Source organism: Coregonus clupeaformis, chromosome 2, assembly GCF_020615455.1.
Source record: "Coregonus clupeaformis isolate EN_2021a chromosome 2, ASM2061545v1, whole genome shotgun sequence".
NCBI lineage: Eukaryota > Metazoa > Chordata > Actinopteri > Salmoniformes > Salmonidae > Coregonus > Coregonus clupeaformis.
This window is the reverse complement of record NC_059193.1, coordinates 35,943,037-35,964,359: the sequence shown is the minus strand read 5'-3', so window position 1 is coordinate 35,964,359 and position 21,323 is coordinate 35,943,037. Positions and strand designations below refer to the sequence as shown.

The 21,323-nt window shown below is 41.7% G+C and overlaps 1 protein-coding gene across 3 annotated transcripts in view; it reads right to left on the bottom strand.

Moving 5' to 3' along the window:
* Positions 1 to 1,227: 1,227 nt before the first annotated feature.
* LOC121534850 (sideroflexin-5) overlaps positions 1,228 to 21,323 on the bottom strand; it is a 32,588-nt gene continuing 12,492 nt past the window's right edge. Inside the window, exons 2-14 of one of the 3 annotated variants that reach the window (XM_041841444.1) lie at positions 11,436 to 11,504; positions 10,974 to 11,051; positions 10,757 to 10,783; positions 10,555 to 10,609; positions 10,437 to 10,462; positions 10,154 to 10,207; positions 9,965 to 10,021; positions 9,453 to 9,518; positions 7,999 to 8,089; positions 6,932 to 7,047; positions 2,800 to 2,885; positions 2,381 to 2,498; positions 1,228 to 2,176 (exon numbers count right to left, since the gene is read on the bottom strand). In XM_041841444.1, the coding sequence (XP_041697378.1) occupies positions 2,099 to 2,176; positions 2,381 to 2,498; positions 2,800 to 2,885; positions 6,932 to 7,047; positions 7,999 to 8,089; positions 9,453 to 9,518; positions 9,965 to 10,021; positions 10,154 to 10,207; positions 10,437 to 10,462; positions 10,555 to 10,609; positions 10,757 to 10,783; positions 10,974 to 11,051; positions 11,436 to 11,504 (921 nt within the window). In that variant the 3' untranslated portion in view covers positions 1,228 to 2,098. Of the gene's footprint in view, positions 2,177 to 2,380; positions 2,499 to 2,799; positions 2,886 to 6,931; positions 7,048 to 7,998; positions 8,090 to 9,452; positions 9,519 to 9,964; positions 10,022 to 10,153; positions 10,208 to 10,436; positions 10,463 to 10,554; positions 10,610 to 10,756; positions 10,784 to 10,973; positions 11,052 to 11,435; positions 11,505 to 21,323 lie in introns of those variants that run through there. The other 2 variants (XM_041841459.1, XM_041841452.1) reach the window with 2 other exon arrangements.

The following is a 21,323-nucleotide window of genomic DNA, read 5'->3' as shown; positions in this document are numbered from 1 at the left end:
TAAAAAGCTGAGGGATGGGTCTGGGAAAATGTAACCACTCTCATATTCTTAGACAGAGCTATGGATGCCATATATCCATATCCAAGCTATATCCATGATATAAAAATTACAGTTTTAACCATGTTTTGAGGCTACACCGTGTTTGTTTACATTGTTTTACTCCAATGTTTGTAAACAATCTTATATTTTGGGTTCTCATTGGGTGTGACAGTTGACCTAAACTAATGAGGCATTTGTAAGTTATATTCTTCAAGAATTAATGGATTCCAGTTTTAAATACGTACAGGAGGTTATGGATAACACATTGGTTAGTATAATATATTCTGGTAATAATGTTATATACACACACACATTTTTTTTACTGTGCAATGACAAGTTACTCACCAGTTATGTCAATTCTTCAATCAGTCAACACTGTATTGTACCCTTTCTCATACAATTATCATCTTGAATGGAATGTACAAAAATGTAAAACGTAGTATAGAAAACTTTATTTTTAGCAACCATGGTCCACAAACCAATTCTCCTCTAGAATGTCCTAGAAAGGCCCTTGTCAAGAAACAGACTTAGGCTGCATCCCGATTCTCCACAAGTGTGCACTTGCACATTCCCCATCATAGTGGTGGAATCTTCCTTCAGCCAACGCTTACACCAATCCAATACTTTTAAATCCATGATGGCGCACACCTGGGGAGGAGGGTGGAGAACTGGGATTCAGCCATAGCCTGTAGTACAGGGTGTAGTGGCTAGGGGCCGTTTCTGGACAGGGCCCTATTTGTAATCTTTCCATCAGACTCAAGTAGCCTACAGAGTAGTCTAGCCTGCTCTTTCACATTATACAGTTCCTTCAGAAAGTATTCACACCCCTAGACTTTTTCCACATTTTGTTATGTTACAGCCTGAATTTAAAATGGGTTAAATTGAGATTTAGTGTTTATAGACACAATATATTTGCCATGAACACAGAATTAAATAGAACGGACATGATTACAGGGTATCTTTCATTCGTCTAATTTGATATACAGTGACTTCAAAATGTTGTGTCACTGGCCTACACACAAAACCCCATTGAATTTTTAAAAGAATAATGTGTAAATATTGTACAATCCAGGTGTGCAAAGTTCTTAGAGACTTACAGCTGTAATCACTGCCAAAGGTGATTCTAACATGTATTGACTCAGGGGTGTGAATACTTACGTAAACTAGATATTTCTGTATTTCATTTCCACTAATGTTGCAAACATTTCTAAAAACATGTTTTCACTTTGTCATTATGGGGTGTTGTGTGTAGATGGGTGAGATCATTTTTGATGTTGTTGATCTAATCCATTTAGAATTCAGGCTGTAACAACACAATGTGGAATAAGTCAAGGGGTATGAATACTTTCTGAAGGCACTGTATGAGTCATCATAAGACCTGAACAGTCAATCAGGATCTATCACTCAACACTGATTTATGTGATTGTAAAACGATTTTAGATCTTTTTATTTTTTTTACGTTAAAAAAATCCTAAATATATGTTTGAGGTCAGTACATGTATGTCATCCACCAAACATTCAAACAACTATAGTAGTTCAGGTGAACAATAAAAACATATCTCATATAAAAATTCGAACAAATGTGTTGATCAGCACGACCAATTGCGAAATAGCTGGTATAGGCATAACATTATAAAGTTCCATCATAACATATTACTACGATATTGTTCCCTTAACCTCCCTCAAGCCTTACTGATTTGCATCATTTTCACATTCCATGGAATGTGTTGTATTAAAACCAATGATTAAGACAGTATATGATAATCTATGCTACACTATATTAATGCAGCAAAAAGTGCCTGGACCTGTTACCATGTTAGGCTATGGGAGACAGAGCTCCAGGGTGAAGTTTCCCCAAGGTACAGATCTGGGATAAGCTTCCCCTCCCCCAATCCATTAGTGTGGAAAATACAAAACTGACCGAAGATCAGCTTCTAGGGGCAACTTCACCCTACACCGGAGAGAGACCTGGAGTGTCTGTTACAGCCAATCAAAAAGGAGGCTAATTTGTGCCGCTGTTCCGTGCCCTGTCCTCTACTCTCTCCTCGGGGGCCAGTCATCACAGTCCCTTGTTGTAGGTCACCACCTTGCAATCGGTTGCCATGGCGATCTCCGGCTCAAGCTGAGACACGTCGATCTGTTGAAGTTGAACCAGAGAAAGAGATGTAAGCACACAATACGCCTACCAACCCTCTGCAACACCTAATAGCCCTTCACAGTACCTCTAAACCCAGAACCTTATCGTTCGTTCTTAATTTTAAGAGAGACAAGTGAAGTGTGTGTGAGGTGAATTCCTCCCAGCTGTCCAGCCAGCCTTCAGGGATAGCAGCTGCAGTAGTACCTGAGACATCTGTGGGAATAGGCTGATGGCCAGGGGCAGGGAGAGGCTGAAGGTAGCCAGACACACCAGGCTGTGGATGGGTAGCAACAGCCTCCGATTCGTCTGCAGCAATGGAAGTCTAACAGACATGAAGGGAAGCACACATTTGATATTGGCATTTGTATTAAATCCAATCTCAACACTAATACAACATTTCTTACACACGACTACAATAGTAATTGTCAACACCTCCACCCTTACAAAAAATGAAATGCACAGAATGTTCATCTGTTGTAAACATGGTCCTATCCGGGACCCTATTTTTCAGGCTTTAGGTATTGGGATGACCATAACTCAACTGATACTATTCTGACATTAATGCAGGGACTTGACAAGGCAGTACACTAAATAGTTCTGACCCATCTCGAAGCATGACATACTTTTCTAGGTAGGACATGACGATGGGAGGAAGGACAAAGATTGGCATCGGGAGGACCACTCTGGTAAAGGCTGTCTCCATAATTGCCTGGGGGGGAAAGAAGAATATTGTGCACATGCTTCAATTCAAAATATTGCAATATGTTGGATTAAATTCCCCTTCCCATGAGATTTGAGGGATAAGGCATATGGACATATGTGGAAAAACGCATAAATATGTTAGACTAATTATAAATTATAAAATAAACCTGTTCTTTCTTTATTGAACCTCATATGAAGAATTGTTCTGACTTCAGTCACAGACAGACTATTCATTTTGCATCAAATATACAATATTAACAGTTTACAGACAAAATATTTTGCCAGGAACAGATAATTCAATAGAACACTAGAATGGACATGATTATAGGATGGCCATCTTGCTCAGGGTATCTCTCATTCTAAAGACTGATCGAATATGATATACAGTGCCTTCGGAAAGTATTCACACACCTGGACTTTTCCACATTTTGTGTTACAGCCTGAATTTAAAATAGATTAAATTGAGATTTTGTGTCACTGGCCTACACACAAAACCCCATAATGTCAAAGTGGAATTATGTTTCTAGAATGTTATACAAATTAATTAAAAATGAAAAGCTGAAATGTTATGGCAAGCCTAAATAAGTTCAGGAGTAAATATTTGCTTAACAAGTCACATAAGTTGCATGGACTCTGTGTGCTAATAGTGTTTACATGATTTTTGAATGACTACCTCATCTCTGTACCCCAAACATACAGAAAATGTTAAGGTCTACCAATAGGTCCCTCAGTCGAGCAGTGAATTATAAACAGTGATTCAACCACAAAGACCAGGGAGGTTTTCCAATGCCTCGCAAAGAAGGGCACCTATTGGTAGATGGGTAAAAATAAAAAAGCAGACATTGAATATCCGTTTGAGCATGGTGAAGTTATTAATTAGACTTTGGATGGTGTATTAATACACCCAGTCACTACAAAGACAGAGGTGTCCTTCATAACTCAGTTGCCGGAGAGGAAGGAAACCGCTCAGTGATTTCACAATGAGGCCAATGGTGACTTTAAAACAGCTACAGTTTAATGGCTGTGATAGGAAACAGGATGGATCAACAACATTGTAGTTACTCCACAATACTAACTTAAATGACAGAGTGAAAAGCAGGTAGCTTAGTGGTTAAGAGCGTTGTGCCAGTAACCGAAAGGTCGCTGGTTCTAATCCCCGAGTCGACTAGGTGAAAAATCTGTCGATGTGCCCTTGAGCAAGGCACTTAACCCTAATTGCTCCTGTAAGTCGCTCTGGATAAGAGCGTCTGCTAAATGACTCAAATGTACTGAATAAAACATGCATCCTGTTTGCAATAAGGTACTAAAGTAAAACTGCAAAAAATGTGGCAAATAAATTAACTTTATGTCCTGAATACAAAGCGTTATTTTTGGGGCAAATCCAACACATCACTGAGTACCACTCTTCACATTTTAAAGCATTGTGGTGGCTGCATCATGTTATGGGTATGCTTGTTATGGTAAGGACTAGGGAGTTTTTGGGATAAAAAGAAATGGAATAGAGCTAGGCACAGGCAGAATTCTAGAGGAAAACCTGTTTCAGTCTGCTTTCCAACAAACACTTGGAGACAAATGTACCTTTCGGCAGGACAATAACCTAAAACACAAGGCCAAATATACAATGGATTTGCTTACCAAGACGACATTGAATGTTCCTGAGTGGCCTAGTTACAGTTTTGACTTAAATCGGCTTGAAAATCTATGGCAAGACATGGAAATGGCTGTCTAGCAATGATCAACAACCAACTTGACAGATCTTGAAGAATTTTTAAAAGAATAATGTACAAATATTGTCATAGTAGGGGCACCCCCTGAAAACTCTCAATTCAAAAAATATATTATTAAATATATATACAGTACCAGTCAAAAGTTTGGACACACCTACTCATTCAAGGGTTTTTCTTTATTTTTTTACTATTTTCAACATTGTAGAATAATAGTGAAGACACTAAACTACAGTGCCTTCAGAAAGTATTCACACCCCTTGACTTTCTCCACATTGTTGTTACAGCCTGATTTTAAAATTGATTACTTTGAGATGTTTTTATCACTGGACTACAAACCATACCCCATAATGTCAAAGTGGAATAATGTTTTTTGAAATTTTAACAAATGTAATGAAAAATGAAAAGCTGAAATGTCTTCAGTCAATAAGTATTCAATCCCTTTGTTATGGCAAGCCTAAATAAGTTCAGGAGTAAGAATGTGCTTAACAAGTCACAAGTTGCATGGACTATTATTATGTGTGCAATAATAGTGTTTAACATGATTTTCGAATGACTACCTCATCTCTGTACCCCACACATACAATTATCTGTAAGGTCCCTCAGTCGAGCAGTGAAATTCAAACACAGATTCAACCACAAAGACCAGGGAGGTTTTCCAATGCCTCGTAAAGAAGGGCACCTATTGGTTGATGGGTAAAAAAAAAAGTACATATTGAATATCCCTTTGAGCATGGTTAAGTCATTAATTACACTTTAGATGGTGTATCAATTCACCCGGTCACTACAAAGATACAGAAGTGCTTCCTAACTCCGTTGCGGGAGAGGAAGGAAACCGCTCAGGGATTTCACCATGAGGTCAATGACTTTAAAACAGAGTTTAATGGCTGTGATAGGAGAAAACTGAGGATGGATCAACAACATTGTAGTTACTCCACAATACTAACTTAAATGACAGAGTGAAAAGCAGGTAGCTTAGTGGTTAAGAGCGTTGTGCCAGTAACCGAAAGGTCGCTGGTTCTAATCCCCGAGTCGACTAGGTGAAAAATCTGTCGATGTGCCCTTGAGCAAGGCACTTAACCCTAATTGCTCCTATAAGTCGCTCTGGATAAGAGCGTCTGCTAAATGACTCAAATGTACTGAATAAAACATATTCCAAAACATGCATCCTGTTTGCAATAAGGTACTAAAGTAAAACTGCAAATAAATTAACTTTATGTCCTGAATACAAAGCGTTATTTTTGGGGCAAATCCAACACATCACTGAGTACCACTCTTCACATTTTAAAGCATTGTGGTGGCTGCATCATGTTATGGGTATGCTTGTTATGGTAAGGACTAGGGAGGTTTTGGGATAAAAAGAAATGGAATAGAGCTAAGCACAGGCAGAATTCTAGAGGAAAACCTGTTTCAGTCTGCTTTCCAACAAACACTTGGAGACAAATTTACCTTTCGGCAGGACAATAACCTAAAACACAAGGCCAAATATACAATGGAGTTGCTTACCAAGACGACATTGAATGTTCCTGAGTGGCCTAGTTACAGTTTTGACTTAAATCGGCTTGAAAATCTATGGCAAGACATGGAAATGGCTGTCTAGCAATGATCAACAACCTACTTGACAGATCTTGAAGAATTTTTAAAAGAATAATGTACAAATATTGTCATAGTAGGGGCACCCCCTGAAAACTCTCAATTCAAAAAATATATTATTAAATATATATACAGTACCAGTCAAAAGTTTGGACACACCTACTCATTCAAGGGTTTTTCTTAATTTTTTTTACTATTTTCAACATTGTAGAATAATAGTGAAGACATCAAAACTATTCAATAACACATATGGAATCATGTATTAACCCAAAAAGTGTTAAACAAATCAAAATATATTTTAGATTTTACTTCAAAGTAGCCACCCTTTGCCTTGATGACAGCTTTGCATTCTCTCAACCAGCTTCATGAGGTAGTCACCTGGAATGCTTTTCCAACAGTCTTGAAGGAGTTCCCACATATGCTGAGCACTTGCTGGCTGCTTTTCCTTCACTATGCGGTCTAACTCATCTCAAACCATCTCAATTGTCCAAACGTTTGACTGGTACTGTATATTTTAGCGGTATATTTTTTCTGGTGGTAACACAAGAAAAATTGGAATAAGTCAAGGGGTATGCATACTTTCTGAAGGCACTGTATCTGCACAGTATGTTTAGTAGCTAGCTAGCTAGTCAGTTTTTGTTGAATGACTCCATTCATTTTCTCTCTATGGCCAGGAAGGAAACAGTGTTTTTATAAAGGCTTGTGAGAGAGGTATCATTGATGACCAGCCACTCACATGTTTGGCAGCAATCTTTGAGGAGCCCAATACGTTCCCATTTCCGTCCAGCACGTCGACGCCCTCCGACAGCTCAATGTGCCTCATGAGGCCCACGTTGCAAATGTTGGCACTGGCTGAGGAAGCGGAGAAGACTGGTTGTGACAGTGGCGATGCCTGACATTCAGCTGAGATTGAGACCTACCCATTTGAATACTCTAAAAACGTATCTTTCCTTCCTCCCGTTCTTGAAGTAATCACTAATCTGACACTACTAGATGACTAGAAAAATACGTTTAACTGTCACATACACTGGATAGGTGCAGTGAAATGTGTTGTTTTACAGGGTCAACCATAGTAGCACGGCGCCCCTGGAGCAAATTAGGGTTAGGTGCCTTGCTCACGGGAACATCGACAGATTTTCACCTTGTCAGCTCCGGTTTTTGAACCAGCGACCTTTCGGTTACTGGCCCAATGCTCTAACCACTAGGCTACCTGCCGCCGACTACTTTAGGGATGGCAGGAAGGAAGGATCCATTTTACGAGTGTTCCAACAGGGCCAATGTATCTATTTCATATTGATTTGTTTGGAGTATTCCACTTCAGCATGTGAGGTCTATAGACCGGCCCTCAGTAAAGACATAGGTTTCACATTTACAACTGGGGAGAGCTTACAGTACTATCTTGACAACACTGAACAGAGATCTATGTAGTAGGAGGATAGCTATTAGCTACACAATGCTAACCACACAAAGCTAATAGAGTAGAAACCAGCAACAAAACATAACCAATGACATTGTATAAGCCTGCAAATCTCTGCCTCCTCTGACACCAGTTTATCTTCAGCTCTTGTTAAAGGTGATTTATCCCTTTGAGGGATGCATTTATAGCTCTATGAATAAAAGGAGGAGACCTACATACATGAGAGGACAGAGGGAGAATGAACCCAAAAGTAAAAGCAGTGCAGCCTATTCATTTGCACCTGTAGCTCATAGTACATTGTGATAAACTTATTTTAAAATAGAGTGTAGATTTTCACGTTAATACTATATTAACTAGTTATTAATTCATTATTTATGAATACATACCCACAGCTGGAAAAGGAATGAGTCTCTGTATGATCATTCGGGTTGCTGGACTCAACCTGTTGGCTTTCTGAATCAGTACATTCAGTCCTACCTAAACAACACAGCACAAACTTTAGGATACACTCTAAACCACAGGAGGCTGCTGAGGGGAGGATGGCTCATAATAATGGCTGGAATGGAGTGAATGGAATGGTATCAAACACATGGAATCCATGTATTTGATGTTTTCCATACCATACCATTAATTCCGTTCCAGCCATACTATGAGCCCGTCCTCCCCAATTAAGGTGCCATTGGCCGCCTGTGCTCTAAACCCATTTAACACGTTACATACAGCACCAGTCAAAAGTTTGGACACACCTAGTCATTCAAGGGTTTTTCTTTATTTTTACTATTTTCTACATTGTAGAATAATAGTGAAGACATCAAAACTATGAAATAACACACTTGGAATCATGTAGTAACCAAAAAAGTGTTAAACAAGTCAATATATATGTTATATGAGATTATTCAAAGTAGCCACCCTTTGCCTTGATGACAGCTTTGCACACTCTTGGCATTCTCTCAACCAGCTTCAATTTCTGAGGCTGGTAACTCTAATGAACTTATCCTCTGCAGCAGAGGGAACTCAGGGTCTTCCTATCCTGTGGCGGTCCTCATGAGAGCCAGTTTCATCATAGCGCTTGATGGTTTTTGCGACTGCACTTAAAGAAACTTTCAAAGTTCTTGACATTTTCCGGATTGACTGACCTTCATGTCTTAAAGTAATTATGGACTGTTGTTTCTCTTTGCTTATTTGAGCTGTTCTTGCCTTAATATGGACTTGGTCTTTTACCAAATAGGGCTATCTTCTGTATACCACTCCTACCTTGTCACAACACAACTGATTGGCTCAAACGCATTAAGGAAAGAAATTCCACAAATTACCTTTTAACAAGGCACACCTGTTAATTGAAATGCATTCCAGGTGACTACCTCATGAAGCTGGTTGAGAGAATGCCAAGAGTGTGCAAAGCTGTCATCAAGGCAAATGATGGCTACTTTGAAGAATCTCAAATATAAAATATATTAAGATTTGTTTAACACTTTTTTGGTTAATACATGATTCCATATGTGCTATTTCATAGTTTTGATGTCTTCACTATTATTCAACAATCTAGAAAATAGTAAAATAGTAAAGAAAAACCCTGGAATGAGTAGGTGTGTCCAAACTTTTGACTGGTACTGTATAGCAAAATAGACAGGACAGAATCGCTTATTTTTTACACTTACATTTTAGTCATTTAGCAGACGCTCTTATCCAGAGCGACTTACAGTTAGTGAGTGCATACATTTTTTTTTTACATACTGGCCCCCCGCGGGAATCGAACCCACAACCCTGGCGTTGCAAGCGCCATGCTCTACCAACTGAGCTACACGGGGCCCCCATAAATGTATAATAATCAACAACTGACCGCAAGGGAGACAGCACTGGTCACAGCTCCGAAGTAACCTTGAAGAAACGTGGATGTCGGTGTAGGCTAATATGAACAACAACATGAATGACTTAGTATCTCACAGCCTCTTACGTAAGACTAACACTGGATAAAATAATTCTCTTGAATACCAAAACCATGAATGGAAAATTGACACTTTGACATCAGTCATATGTTCAAAACACTTTATATACTGTACATCTGGGTGGTGTTAATTAGGGCAAACCGTAACTAAACGTTTTGCAACGGAAAACCAAAAAGTCCAGGTAGTCCCTCGCTGTTTCAGTCCATTTTCTTCTATTTGGTGCCTAATAGACATGAGCCATTGCTAAATTGAAGGAAATCTACAGTACCAGATGCAGGAGATACAGTGCTAGTTGCTATGGAGCAGCACAGTATGTGGACCAAAAACACTCACACAGAATTGTAATTCAGTAGCTTTTTCTGAGAATCAAGCCGTAAATAATATAAATGATCCTCTCATACACTACCTTAGTAGCATTGCGGTTCGAGTAGTTGACACAGGCATTGTGACTCTGGTTAAGCCACTGAAAGGAGAAAAAACATTAAGTGAAATTCAATTACATCAATTTACCTCACTGGGAAGGAGAGCGTATCCAATGTGGATATTAACAACTTGGGACCGTTATTGTTGAAAAGGTTGCTTGTCATGTCTTTACCTGCCAGAAAATGGTGGATACCACAGTCTGATTTGGAAGGAGAAGGCCCACAACCTAGAATATACCAGATAGGGAGACAATAGTGCAACTGCTCTAGTCTTGCAAGGTGTCCAGAATGACTACCCCAAAAAGTCAGTAAATCCAACAGTGTTTTATTAAACAAATGACCATACCAGATGTTACACGTATTTACTGTACATACAGTAATCAACTTCAGGACAAAGTTGAATATTGTATCCATAGATACATATGAAATACAGTAATAATTTCATATATGACTTACAATTGGTGTTCCAAATGGGACATAACCTGTTTAGATGCAAAAAAATATAATCAGTGTAAAAATGACCATTAACAAAATAAAAGTCACTCTGGTGAAAGTCTTCACTTGGAAGTCATACCTGACATTCGGAAAGGCATGAAAATCTTCTCTCCTGTGTCAGGATGAATGATGGCCTGCATTCAGATATGAGATATAGAGTGTGACAACATCATCATGCTTCCAAGAGGAGAGGGAAAATGTATGTATGTATGGCAATACATACATGGGGTCAAAATGGGGTCAAACTGCTTTATACGAAGCAGACGTGTGCCACAACCTACCTGCTTGACCTTTTGGGCTTCCCATAGCTAGGGAGTAAAAAAACAGCTGTATCAGTTCAGAGCAGTGAGGGGAAATGTTGGGCAGCTGAATGTAAGGAGTGTGTTACAGCTACATATTGCAAGTGTCATAAACATTATGCTTAAAAGAAAATTGCTATTTGGAACAGTATATATTCTGTAACACTGACAAAGGCATTTCTGATAACAAAAAGCTCACCTGTAGATCAGAAACTCCAGGTGGTAGTGTTCCACGTTTAAAATCATCCAGGAGATTAATGCATTCTGTCAATCGTCTCTGGAGAGATAAAAGAGTCATTTGAGTCAACAAGATAATTAATAATAGGTAGTTAGGTTTCTAGCTAATGTGTTATCTCAGAAAAGGACATAGGGCATCTTTGGCCAAGTGGGCCTGTCCAAAAATTATTTTGCGCAGAATGATCATTTTTGGGCTAATAATGGGGGCTTTGAGGGAAAAATGGCCTGGTGTGTGAGAAATATGTAGGCCAATTTCTGGTCTCAGTCCGACCCGGTGTTATCTGATTGGATTCCAGATCTACAGTATTGGACGCAATTCTCCTGTTGCCACAAGTCCCAAGTCTCTTAATAATTATCTCTTACAAAAACCAATTGCTGAAGTAGTAAAACAGTACATGGATTGATGTTTTCAACTGTACCTTACCTCAGACACAAAGAGTGTGCTGGGGTCAATGATCTCCACAAAGTGTTTCAGCCGGCCAAGAAATGAACTCTGGAAAAGACAAAGCGACTAGTTAATTATTGATGAGCTAGCCATAATGTAATACCAAATCTTAACACCCCAACTGTCTGTAAATAATTTAGGTAGCACACTCATACGTGAGGGGGACAGAATGAGGGGGAATCAGGGGAAAGAGGGAGAGATCATCTTCAATGGCTACGTACGTTATCAGTGGTGCACAGTGGGTGGAACCTCGCAGGACAAAATTCAAACCACCCGATTCATTCCTTTATTGAATACCATTAACGATAGTAAATAAATTGCTTGTGCACATCTTCAATAATCCGGTCCCACTATAAACAAAAGATAACTGTAGCTCAGTTGGTAGAGCATGGCGCTTGCAACGCCAGGGTTGTGGGTTCGTTTCCCACGGGGGGCCAGTATGAAAATGTATGCACTTGCTAATTGTAAGTCGCTCTGGATAAGAGCGTCTGCTAAATGTAAAACATTTAAATAACTTTTAAGGCTCAATGAAGCCTTCATAAGGCCTATATGGATGCCTCAGAAATCCTCCATAAGAAAATCACATGTTATGTGAAGGGTGACAAAACGGTTATGCCACATTTTCCATAGCACATTTTATATCACCCTTTACATAGTATTACATTACTTACAAATGCTTTGTGAAGCAATGTAGGGCTTATGAAGACTTTATGAATGCCATATATCATTTAGTCATTTAGAAGATGATCTTTAATAACGTGTTGTTTGAGGGACACCGAATTCAACATTGAAATAATTAATCAACGTCTCATTTCAAATGATGTGGATTGAAGCAAATGGATGCAGCACTCCATCACTCTCCTTCTTGGTAAAATAGCCCTTACACAGCCTGGAGGTGTGTTGGGTCATTGTCCTGTTGAAAAACAAATGATAGTCCCACTAAGCCCAAACCAGATGGGATGGAGTATCGCTGCAGAATGCTGTGGTAGCCATGCTGGTTAAGTGTGCCTTGAATTCTAAATAAATCACAGACTGTGTCACCAGCAAAGCACCCCCACACCACAACACCTCCTCCTCCATGCTTTACGGTGGGAAATACACATGCGGAGATCATCCGTTCACCCACACCGCGTCTCACAAAGCCACGGCGGTTGGAACCAGAAATCTCCAATTTGGACATCAGACCAAAGGACACATTTCCACCGGTCTAATGTCCATTGCTCGTGTTTCTTGGCCCAAACAAGTCTCTTCTTCTTATTGGTGTCCTTTAAATCAAATCAAATTTTATTTGCCACATGCGCCAAATACAACAGGCGTAGACATTACAGTGAAATGCTTACTTAGAAGCCCTTAATTTTTTATTTTATTTTAAATAAATGCATTGTTGGTTAAGTGTTAAGTAAAACAAATAAAAGCAAATAACTAAAGAGCAGCAGTAAAATAAAATAACAGTAGTGAGGCTATATACAGTGGGGTACCGGTGCAGAGTCAATGTGCGGGGGCACCGGCTAGTCGAGGTAATATGTACATGTGGGTATAGTTAAACTGACTATGCATAAATAATAGACAGAGTAGCAGCAGCGTAAAAGAGGGGGGTGGGGGTGGGGGGGGGCAGTGCAAATAGTCCGGGTAGCAATGATTAGCTGTTCAGGAGTCTTATGCCTTGGGGGTAGAAGCTGTTGAGAAGCCTCTTGGACCTAGACTTGGCGCTCCGGTACCGCTTGACGTGCGGTAGCAGAGAGAACAGTCTATCACTAGGGTGGCTGGAGTCTTTGACAATTTTGAGGGGCCTTCCTCTGACACCGCCTGGTATAGAGGCCCTGGATGGCAGGAAGCTTGGCCCCAGTGATGTACTGGGCTGTACGCACTACCCTCTGTAGTGCCTTGCCGAGACCGAGCAGTTTCCATACCAGACAGTGATGCAACCAGTCAGGATGCTCTTGATGGTGCAGCTGTAGAACTTTTTGAGGATCTGAGGACCCATGCAAATCTTTTCAGTCTCCTGAGGGGGAATAGGCTTTGTCGTGCCCTCTTCACGACTGTCTTGGTGTGTTTGGACCATGTTAGTTTGTTGGTGATGTGGACACCAAGGAACTTGAAGCTGTCAACCTGTTCCACTACAGCCCCGTCAATGAGAATGGGGGCGTGCTCAGTCCTCTTTTTTTTCCTGTAGTCCACAATCATCTCCTTTGTCTTGATCACGTTGAGGGAGAGGTTGTTATCCTGGCACCACACGGCCGGGTCTCATCGTTGTCGTTGATCAGGCCTACCACTGTTGTGTCATCAGCTTAATGATGGTGTTGGAGTCGTGCCTGGCCATGCAGTCATGGGTGAAAAGGGAGTACAGGAGGGGACTGAACACGCACCCTTGAGGGGACCCCCGTGTTGAGGATCAGCGTGGCAGATGTGTTGTTACCTAACCTTACCACCTGGGGGCGGCCCGTCAGGAAGTGCAGGATCCAGTTGCAGAGGGAGGTGTTTAGTCCCAGGATCCTTAGCTTAGTGATGAGCTGAGGGCACTATGGTGTTGAACGCTGAGCTGTAGTCAATGAACAGCATCGGCTACGGAGAGCGTGATCACATAGTCATCCGGAATAGCTGGTGCTCTCATGCATGCTTCAGTGTTGCTTGCCTCGAAGCGAGCACAGAAGTGATTTAGCTCGTCTGGTAGGCTTGTGACACTGGGCAGCTCACGGCTGTGCTTCCTTTTGTAGTCTGTAATAGTTTTCAAGCCCTGCCACATCTGACGAGCGTCAGAGCTGGTGTAGTACGATTCAATCTTAGTCCGGTATTGACTCTTTGCCTGTTTGATGGTTCGACAGAGGGCATAGCGGGATTTCTTATAAGCGTCCGGGTTAGAGTCCTGCTCCTTGAAAGCGGCAGCTCTACCCTTTAGCTCAGTGCGGATGTTGCCTGTAATCCATGGCTTCTGGTTGGGGTATGAACGTACGGTCACTGTGGGGACGACGTCATCGATGCACTTATTGATGAAGCCAGTGACTGATGTGGTGTACTCCTCAATGCTATCTGAAGAATCCCGGAACATATTCCAGTCTGTGCTAGCAAAACAGTCCTGTAGCTTAGCATCTGCATCATCTGACCACTTTTCTATTAACCGAGTCACTGGTGCTTCCTGCTTTAGTTTTTGCTTATAAGCAGGAATCAGGAGGATAGAGTTATGATCAGATTTGCCAAATGGAGGGCGAGGGAGAGCTTTGTATGCGTCTCTGTGTGTGGAGTAAAGGTGGTCTAGAGTTTTTTTTCCTCTGGTTGCACATTTAACATGCTGGTAGAAATGAGGTAGAACGGATTTAATTTTCCCTGCATTAAAGTCCCCGGCCACTAGGAGCGCTGCCTCTGGATGAGCGTTTTCCTGTTTACTTATGGCCTTATACAGCTCATTGAGTGCAATCTTAATGCCAGCATCGGTTTGTGGTGGTAAATAGACAGCTACGAAAAATATAGATGAAAAGTCTCTTGGTAAATAGTGTGGTCTACAGCTTATTATGAGATACTCTACCTCAGGCGAGCAAAACCTAGAGACTTCCTTAGTATTAGATTTTGTGCACCTGCTGTTGTTTACAAATATACACAGACCACCACCCCTTGTCATACCGGAGTCAGACCGGAGTTCTATCCTGCCGATGTAGCGTATATCCCGTCAGCTGTATGTTGTCCATGTCGTCATTCAGCCACGCCTCGGTGAAACATAAGATATTACAGTTTTTAATGTCCCGTTGGTAGGATAACCGTAATCTTAGGTCGTCCAATTTGTTTTCAAATGATTGAACATTGGCTAATAGGATTGATGGAAGAGGCAGTTTACCCGCTCGCCGTCGGATCCTTACAAGGCACCACGACCTACGTCCACGATATCTCCGTCTCTTTTTCATGCGAATGACGGGGATTTGGGCCTTGTCGGGTGTCTGTAGAATATCCTTCGCGTCCGGCTCGTTGAAGAAAGAATCTTCGTCCAATACGAGGTGAGTAATCGCTGTCTTGATATCCAGAAGCTCTTTTTGGTCATAAGAGACAGTGGCAGAAACATTATGTACAGAATAAATTACAAATAACGCGAAAAAACACACATAATAGTACAATTGGTTAGAGGGCTGTAAAACGGCAGCCATCTTCTCCGGCGCCACTTCTTCTTTAGTAGTGGTTTCTTTGCAGCAATTCGACCATGAAGGCCTGATTCACACAGCCTCCTCTGAAAAGTTGATGTTGAGATGTGTCAGTTACTTGAACTCTGTGAAGTATTTATTTGGGCTGCAATTTCTGAGGCTGGTAACTCTAATGAACGTATCCTCTGCAGCAGAGGTAACTCTGGTTCTTCCATTCCTGTGGCGGTCCTCATGAGAGCCAGTTTCATCATAGCGCTTGATGGGTTTTGCGACTGAACTTGAAGAAACTTTCAAAGTTCTTGAAATTTTACTGACCTTCATGTCTTAAAGTAATGATGGACTGTCATTTCTCTTTGTTTATTTGAGCTGTCCTTGCCATAATATGGACTTGGTCTTTTACCAAATAGGGCTATCTTCTGTATACCAACCCTACCTTGTCACAACACAACTGATTGGCTCAAACGCATTAAGGAAAGAAAGTTCCACAAATTAACATTTAACAAGGCACACATGTTAATTGAAATGCATTCTAGGTGACTACCTCATGAAGCTGGTTGAGAGAATGCGTAGTGTATAAAGTGTGTAAAGCTGTCATCAAGGCAAAGGGTGGCTACTTTGAAGAATCTCAAATATAAAATATATTTTGATATGTTTAACACTTTTTTGGTTACTACATGATTCCATATGTGTTATTTCATAGTTTTGATGTCTTCACTATTATTCTACAATGTAGAAAATAGTAAAAATAAAGAAAAACCCTGGAATGAGTAGGTGTGTCCAAACTTTTTACTGGTACTATATACAGTGGGGAGAACAAGTATTTGATACACTGCCGATTTTGTAGGTTTTCCTACTTACAAAGCATGTAGAGGTCTGTAATTTTTATCATAGGTACAATTCAACTGTGAGAGATGGAATCTAAAACAGAAATCCAGAAAATCACATTGTATGATTTTTAAGTAATTCATTTGCATTTTATTGCATGACATACGTATTTGATCACCTACCAACCAGTAAGAATTCCGTCTCTCACAGACCTGTTAGTTTTTCTTTAAGAAGCCCTCCTGTTCTCCACTCATTACCTGTATTAACTGCACCTGTTTGAACTCGTTACCTGTATAAAAGACACCTGTCCACACACTCAAACAGACTCCAACCTCTCCACAATGGCCAAGACCAGAGAGCTGTGTAAGGACATCAGGGATAAAATTGTAGACCTGCACAAGGCTGGGATGGGCTGCAGGACAATAGGCAAGCAGCTTGGTGAGAAGGCAACAACTGTTGGCGCAATTATTAGAAAATGAAAGAAGTTCAAGATGACGGTCAATCCCCCTCGGTCTGGGGCTCGATGCAAAATCTCACCTCGTGGGGCATCAATGATCATGAGGAAGGTGAGGGATCAGCCCAGAACTACACGGCAGGACCTGGTCAATGACCTGAAGAGAGCTGGGACCACAGTCTCAAAGAAAACCATTAGTAACACACTACGCCGCCATGGATTAAAATCCTGCAGCGCACGCAAGGTCCCCCTGCTCAAGCCAGCGCATGTCCAGGCCCGTCTGAAGTTTGCCAATGACCATCTGGATGATCCAGAGGAGAAATGGGAGAAGGTCATGTGGTCTGATGAGACAAAAATATAGCTTTTTGGTCTAAACTCCACTCGCCGTGTTTGGAGGAAGAAGAAGGATGAGTACAACCCCAAGAACACCATCCCAACCGTGAAGCATGGAGGTGGAAACATCATTCTTTGGGGATGCTTTTCTGCAAAGGGGACAGGACGACTGCACCGTATTGAAGGGAGGATGGATGGGGCCATGTATCGCGAGATCTTGGCCAACAACCTCCTTCCCTCAGTAAGAGCATTGAAGATGGGTCGTGGCTGGGTCTTCCAGTATGACAACGACCCGAAACACACAGCCAGGGCAACTAAGGAGTGGCTCCATAAGAAGCATGTCAAGGTCCTGAAGTGGCCTAGCCAGTCTCCAGACCTGAACCCAATAGAAAATCTTTGGAGGGAGCTGAAAGTCTGTATTGCCCAGCGACAGCCCCGAAACCTGAAGGATCTGGAGAAGGTCTGTATGGAGGAGTGGGCCAAAATCCCTGCTGCAGTGTGTGCAAACCTGGTCAAGACCTACAGGAAACGTATGATCTCTGTAATTGCAAACAAAGGTTTCTGTACCAAATATTAAGTTCTGCTTTTCTGATGTATCAAATACTTATGTCATGCAATAAAATGCAAATGAATTACTTAAAAATCATACAATGTGATTTTCTGGATTTTTGTTTTAGATTCCGTCTCTCACAGTTGAAGTGTACCTATGATAAAAATTACAGACCTCTACATGCTTTATAAGTAGGAAAACCTGCAAAATCGGCAGTGTATCAAATACTTGTTCTCCCCACTGTATATACACTGCTCAAAACAATTAAGGGAACAATTAAACAACAATGTTATCCAAGTCAATCACACTTCTGTGAAATCAAACTGTCCACTTAGGAAGCAACACTGATTGACAATAAATTTCACATGCTGTTGTGCAAATGGAATAGACAACAGGTGGAAATTATAGGCAATTAGCAAGACACCCGCAATAAAGGAGTGGTTCTGCAGGTGGTGACCACAGACCACTTCTCAGTTCCTATGCTTCCTGGCTGATGTTTTGGTCACTTTTGAATGCTGGCGGTGCTTTCACTCTAGTGGTAGCATGAGATGGAGTCTACAACCCACACAAGTGGCGCAGGTAGTGCAGCTCATCCAGGATGGCACATCAATGCGAGCTGTGGCAAGAAGGTTTGCTGTGTCTGTCAGCGTAGTGTCCAGAGCATGGAAGCGCTACCAGGAGACAGGCGAGTACATCAGGAGACGTGGAGGAGGCCGTAGGATGGCAACAACCCAGCAGCAGGACCGCTACCTCCGCCTTTGTGCAAGGAGGAGCAGGAGGAGCACTGCCAGAGGCCTGCAAAATGACCTTGAGCAGGCCACAAATGTGCATGTGTCTGCTCAAACAGTCAGAAACAGACTCCATGAGGGTGGTATGAGGGCCCGACATCCACAGGTGGGGGTTGTGCTTACAGCCCAACACCGTGCAGGACGTTTGGCATTTGCCAGAGAACACCAAGATTGGCAAATTCGCCACTGGCGCCCTGTGCTCTTCACAGATGAAAGCAGGTTCACACTGAGCATGTGACAGACGTGACAGAGTCTGGAGACGCTGTGGAGAACGTTCTGCTGCCTGCAACATCCTCCAGCATGACCGGTTTGGCGGTGGGTCAGTCATGGTGTGGGGTGGCATTTCTTTGGGGGGCCGCACAGCCCTCCATGTGCTCGCCAGAGGTAGCCTGACTGCCATTAGGTACCGAGATGAGATCCTCAGACCCCTTGTGAGACCATATGCTGGTGCGGTTGGCCCTGGGTTCCTCCTAATGCTAGACAATGCTAGACCTCATGTGGCTGGAGTGTGTCAGATGTTCCTGCAAGAGGAAGGCATTGATGCTATGGACTGGCCCGCCCGTTCCCCAGACCTGAATCCAATTGAGCACATCTGGGACATCATGTCTCGCTCCAGGCACGTGGAGGCCAGACACACTACAGAGCCTCATTTTGACTTGTTTTAAGGACATTACATCAAAGTTGGATCAGCCTGTAGTGTGGTTTTCCACTTTAATTTTGAGTGTGACTCCAAATCCAGACCTCCATGGGTTGATACATTTGATATCCATTGATAATTTGTGTGATTTTGTTGTCAGCACATTCAACTATGTAAAGAAAAAAGTATTTAATAAGATTATTTCATTCATATATATATATATATATATATCTCACACACACACACACACACAACCGTTCAAAAGTTTGGGGTCACTTAGAAATGTCCTTGTTTTCGAAAGAAAAGCATTTTTTTTGTCCATTAAAATAACAACAAATTGATCAGAAATACATTGTTAATGTTGTAAATGGCTATTGTAGCTGGAAACTGCTGATTTTTAATGGAATATCTACAGTGAAGGAAAAAAGTATTTGATCCCCTGCTGATTTTGTACGTTTGCCCACTGACAAAGAAATTATCAGTCTATCATTTTAATGGTAGGTTTATTTGAACAGTGAGAGACAGAATAACAACAAAAAAATCATGAAAAACGCATGTCAAAAATGTTATAAATTGATTTGCATTTTAATGAGGGAAATAAGTATTTGACCCCCTCTCAATCAGAAAGATTTCTGGCTCCCAGTTGTCTTTTATACAGGTAACGAGCTGAAATTAGGAGCACACTCTTAAAGGGAGTGCTCCTAATCTCAGCTTGTTACCTGTATAAAATACACCTGTCCACAGAAGCAATCAATCAATCAGATTCCAAACTCTCCACCATGGCCAAGACCAAAGAGCTCTCTAAGGATGTCAGGGACAAGATTGTAGACCTACACAAGGCTGGAATGGGCTACAAGACCATCACCAAGCAGCTTGGTGAGAAGGTGACAACAGTTGGTGCGATTATTCGCAAATGGAAGAAACACAAAATAACTGTCAATCTCTCTCGGCCTGGGGCTCCATGCAAGATCTCAACTCGTGGAGTTGCAATGATCATGAGAATCAGCCCAGAACTACACGGGAGGATCTTGTCAATGATCTCAAGGCAGCTGGGACCATAGTCACCAGGAAAACAATTGGTAACAGACTACGCCGCGAAGGACTGAAATCCTGCAGCGCCCGCAAGGTCCCGCTGCTCAAGAAAGAACATATACAGGGCCGTCTGAAGTTTGCCAATGAACATCTGAATGATTCAGAGGAGAACTGGGTGAAAGTGTTGTGGTCAGATGAGACCAAAATCGAGCTCTTTGGCATCAACTCAACTCGCCGTGTTTGGAGGAGGAGGAATGCTGCCTATGACCCCAAGAACACCATCCCCACCGTCAAACATGGAGGTGGAAACATTATGCTTTGGGGGTGTTTTTCTGCTAAGGGGACAGGACAACTTCACCGCATCAAAGGGACGATGGATGGGGCCATGTACCGTCAAATCTTGGGTGAGAACCTCCTTCCCTCAGCCAGGGCATTGAAAATGGGTCGTGGATGGGTATTCCAGCATGACAATGCCCCAAAACACACAGCCAAGGCAACAAAGGAGTGGCTCAAGAAGAAGCACATTAAGGTCCTGGAGTGGCCTAGCCAGTCTCCAGACCTTATTCCCATAGAAAATCTGTGGAGGGAGCTCAAGGTTCGAGTTGCCAAACGTCAGCCTCGAAACCTGAATGACTTGGAGAAGATCTGCAAAGAGGAGTGGAACAAAATCCCTTCTGAGATGTGTTTAAACCTGGTGGCCAACTACAAGAAACGTCTGACCTCTGTGATTGTGATAGATTAATTTGTATTTTAAGAATAATGACTAAAGGATTTCACCCCAAATACAGTATAAATGTGTGAACGGTGTTAGAGTTATAATGTAGTGTCAACCCACTAACAGAGGGGGAGGAGTTAGAAACTGTAGAGAAAGCATTCCAGGGTGAAGGGGACTAAGAAACGGTTTAAAGGTGGGCAGAGGAAAGTGCCTTTGTGTGTCAAGGGATATAAAAGCTGTATGTATGTTTTTTGGCGCCAGAGCTCTCCATGATTAAAAATACAGATCATTCTTGCTGGTTGCGGACCTTTGTTTAATTCATGATTAAACCAGAGAATTTACACCCTGGGAATTATTCAGAGCATTAAGTTTGATTAATTAGAGATAAAAATTCTCATGACAGATTGCC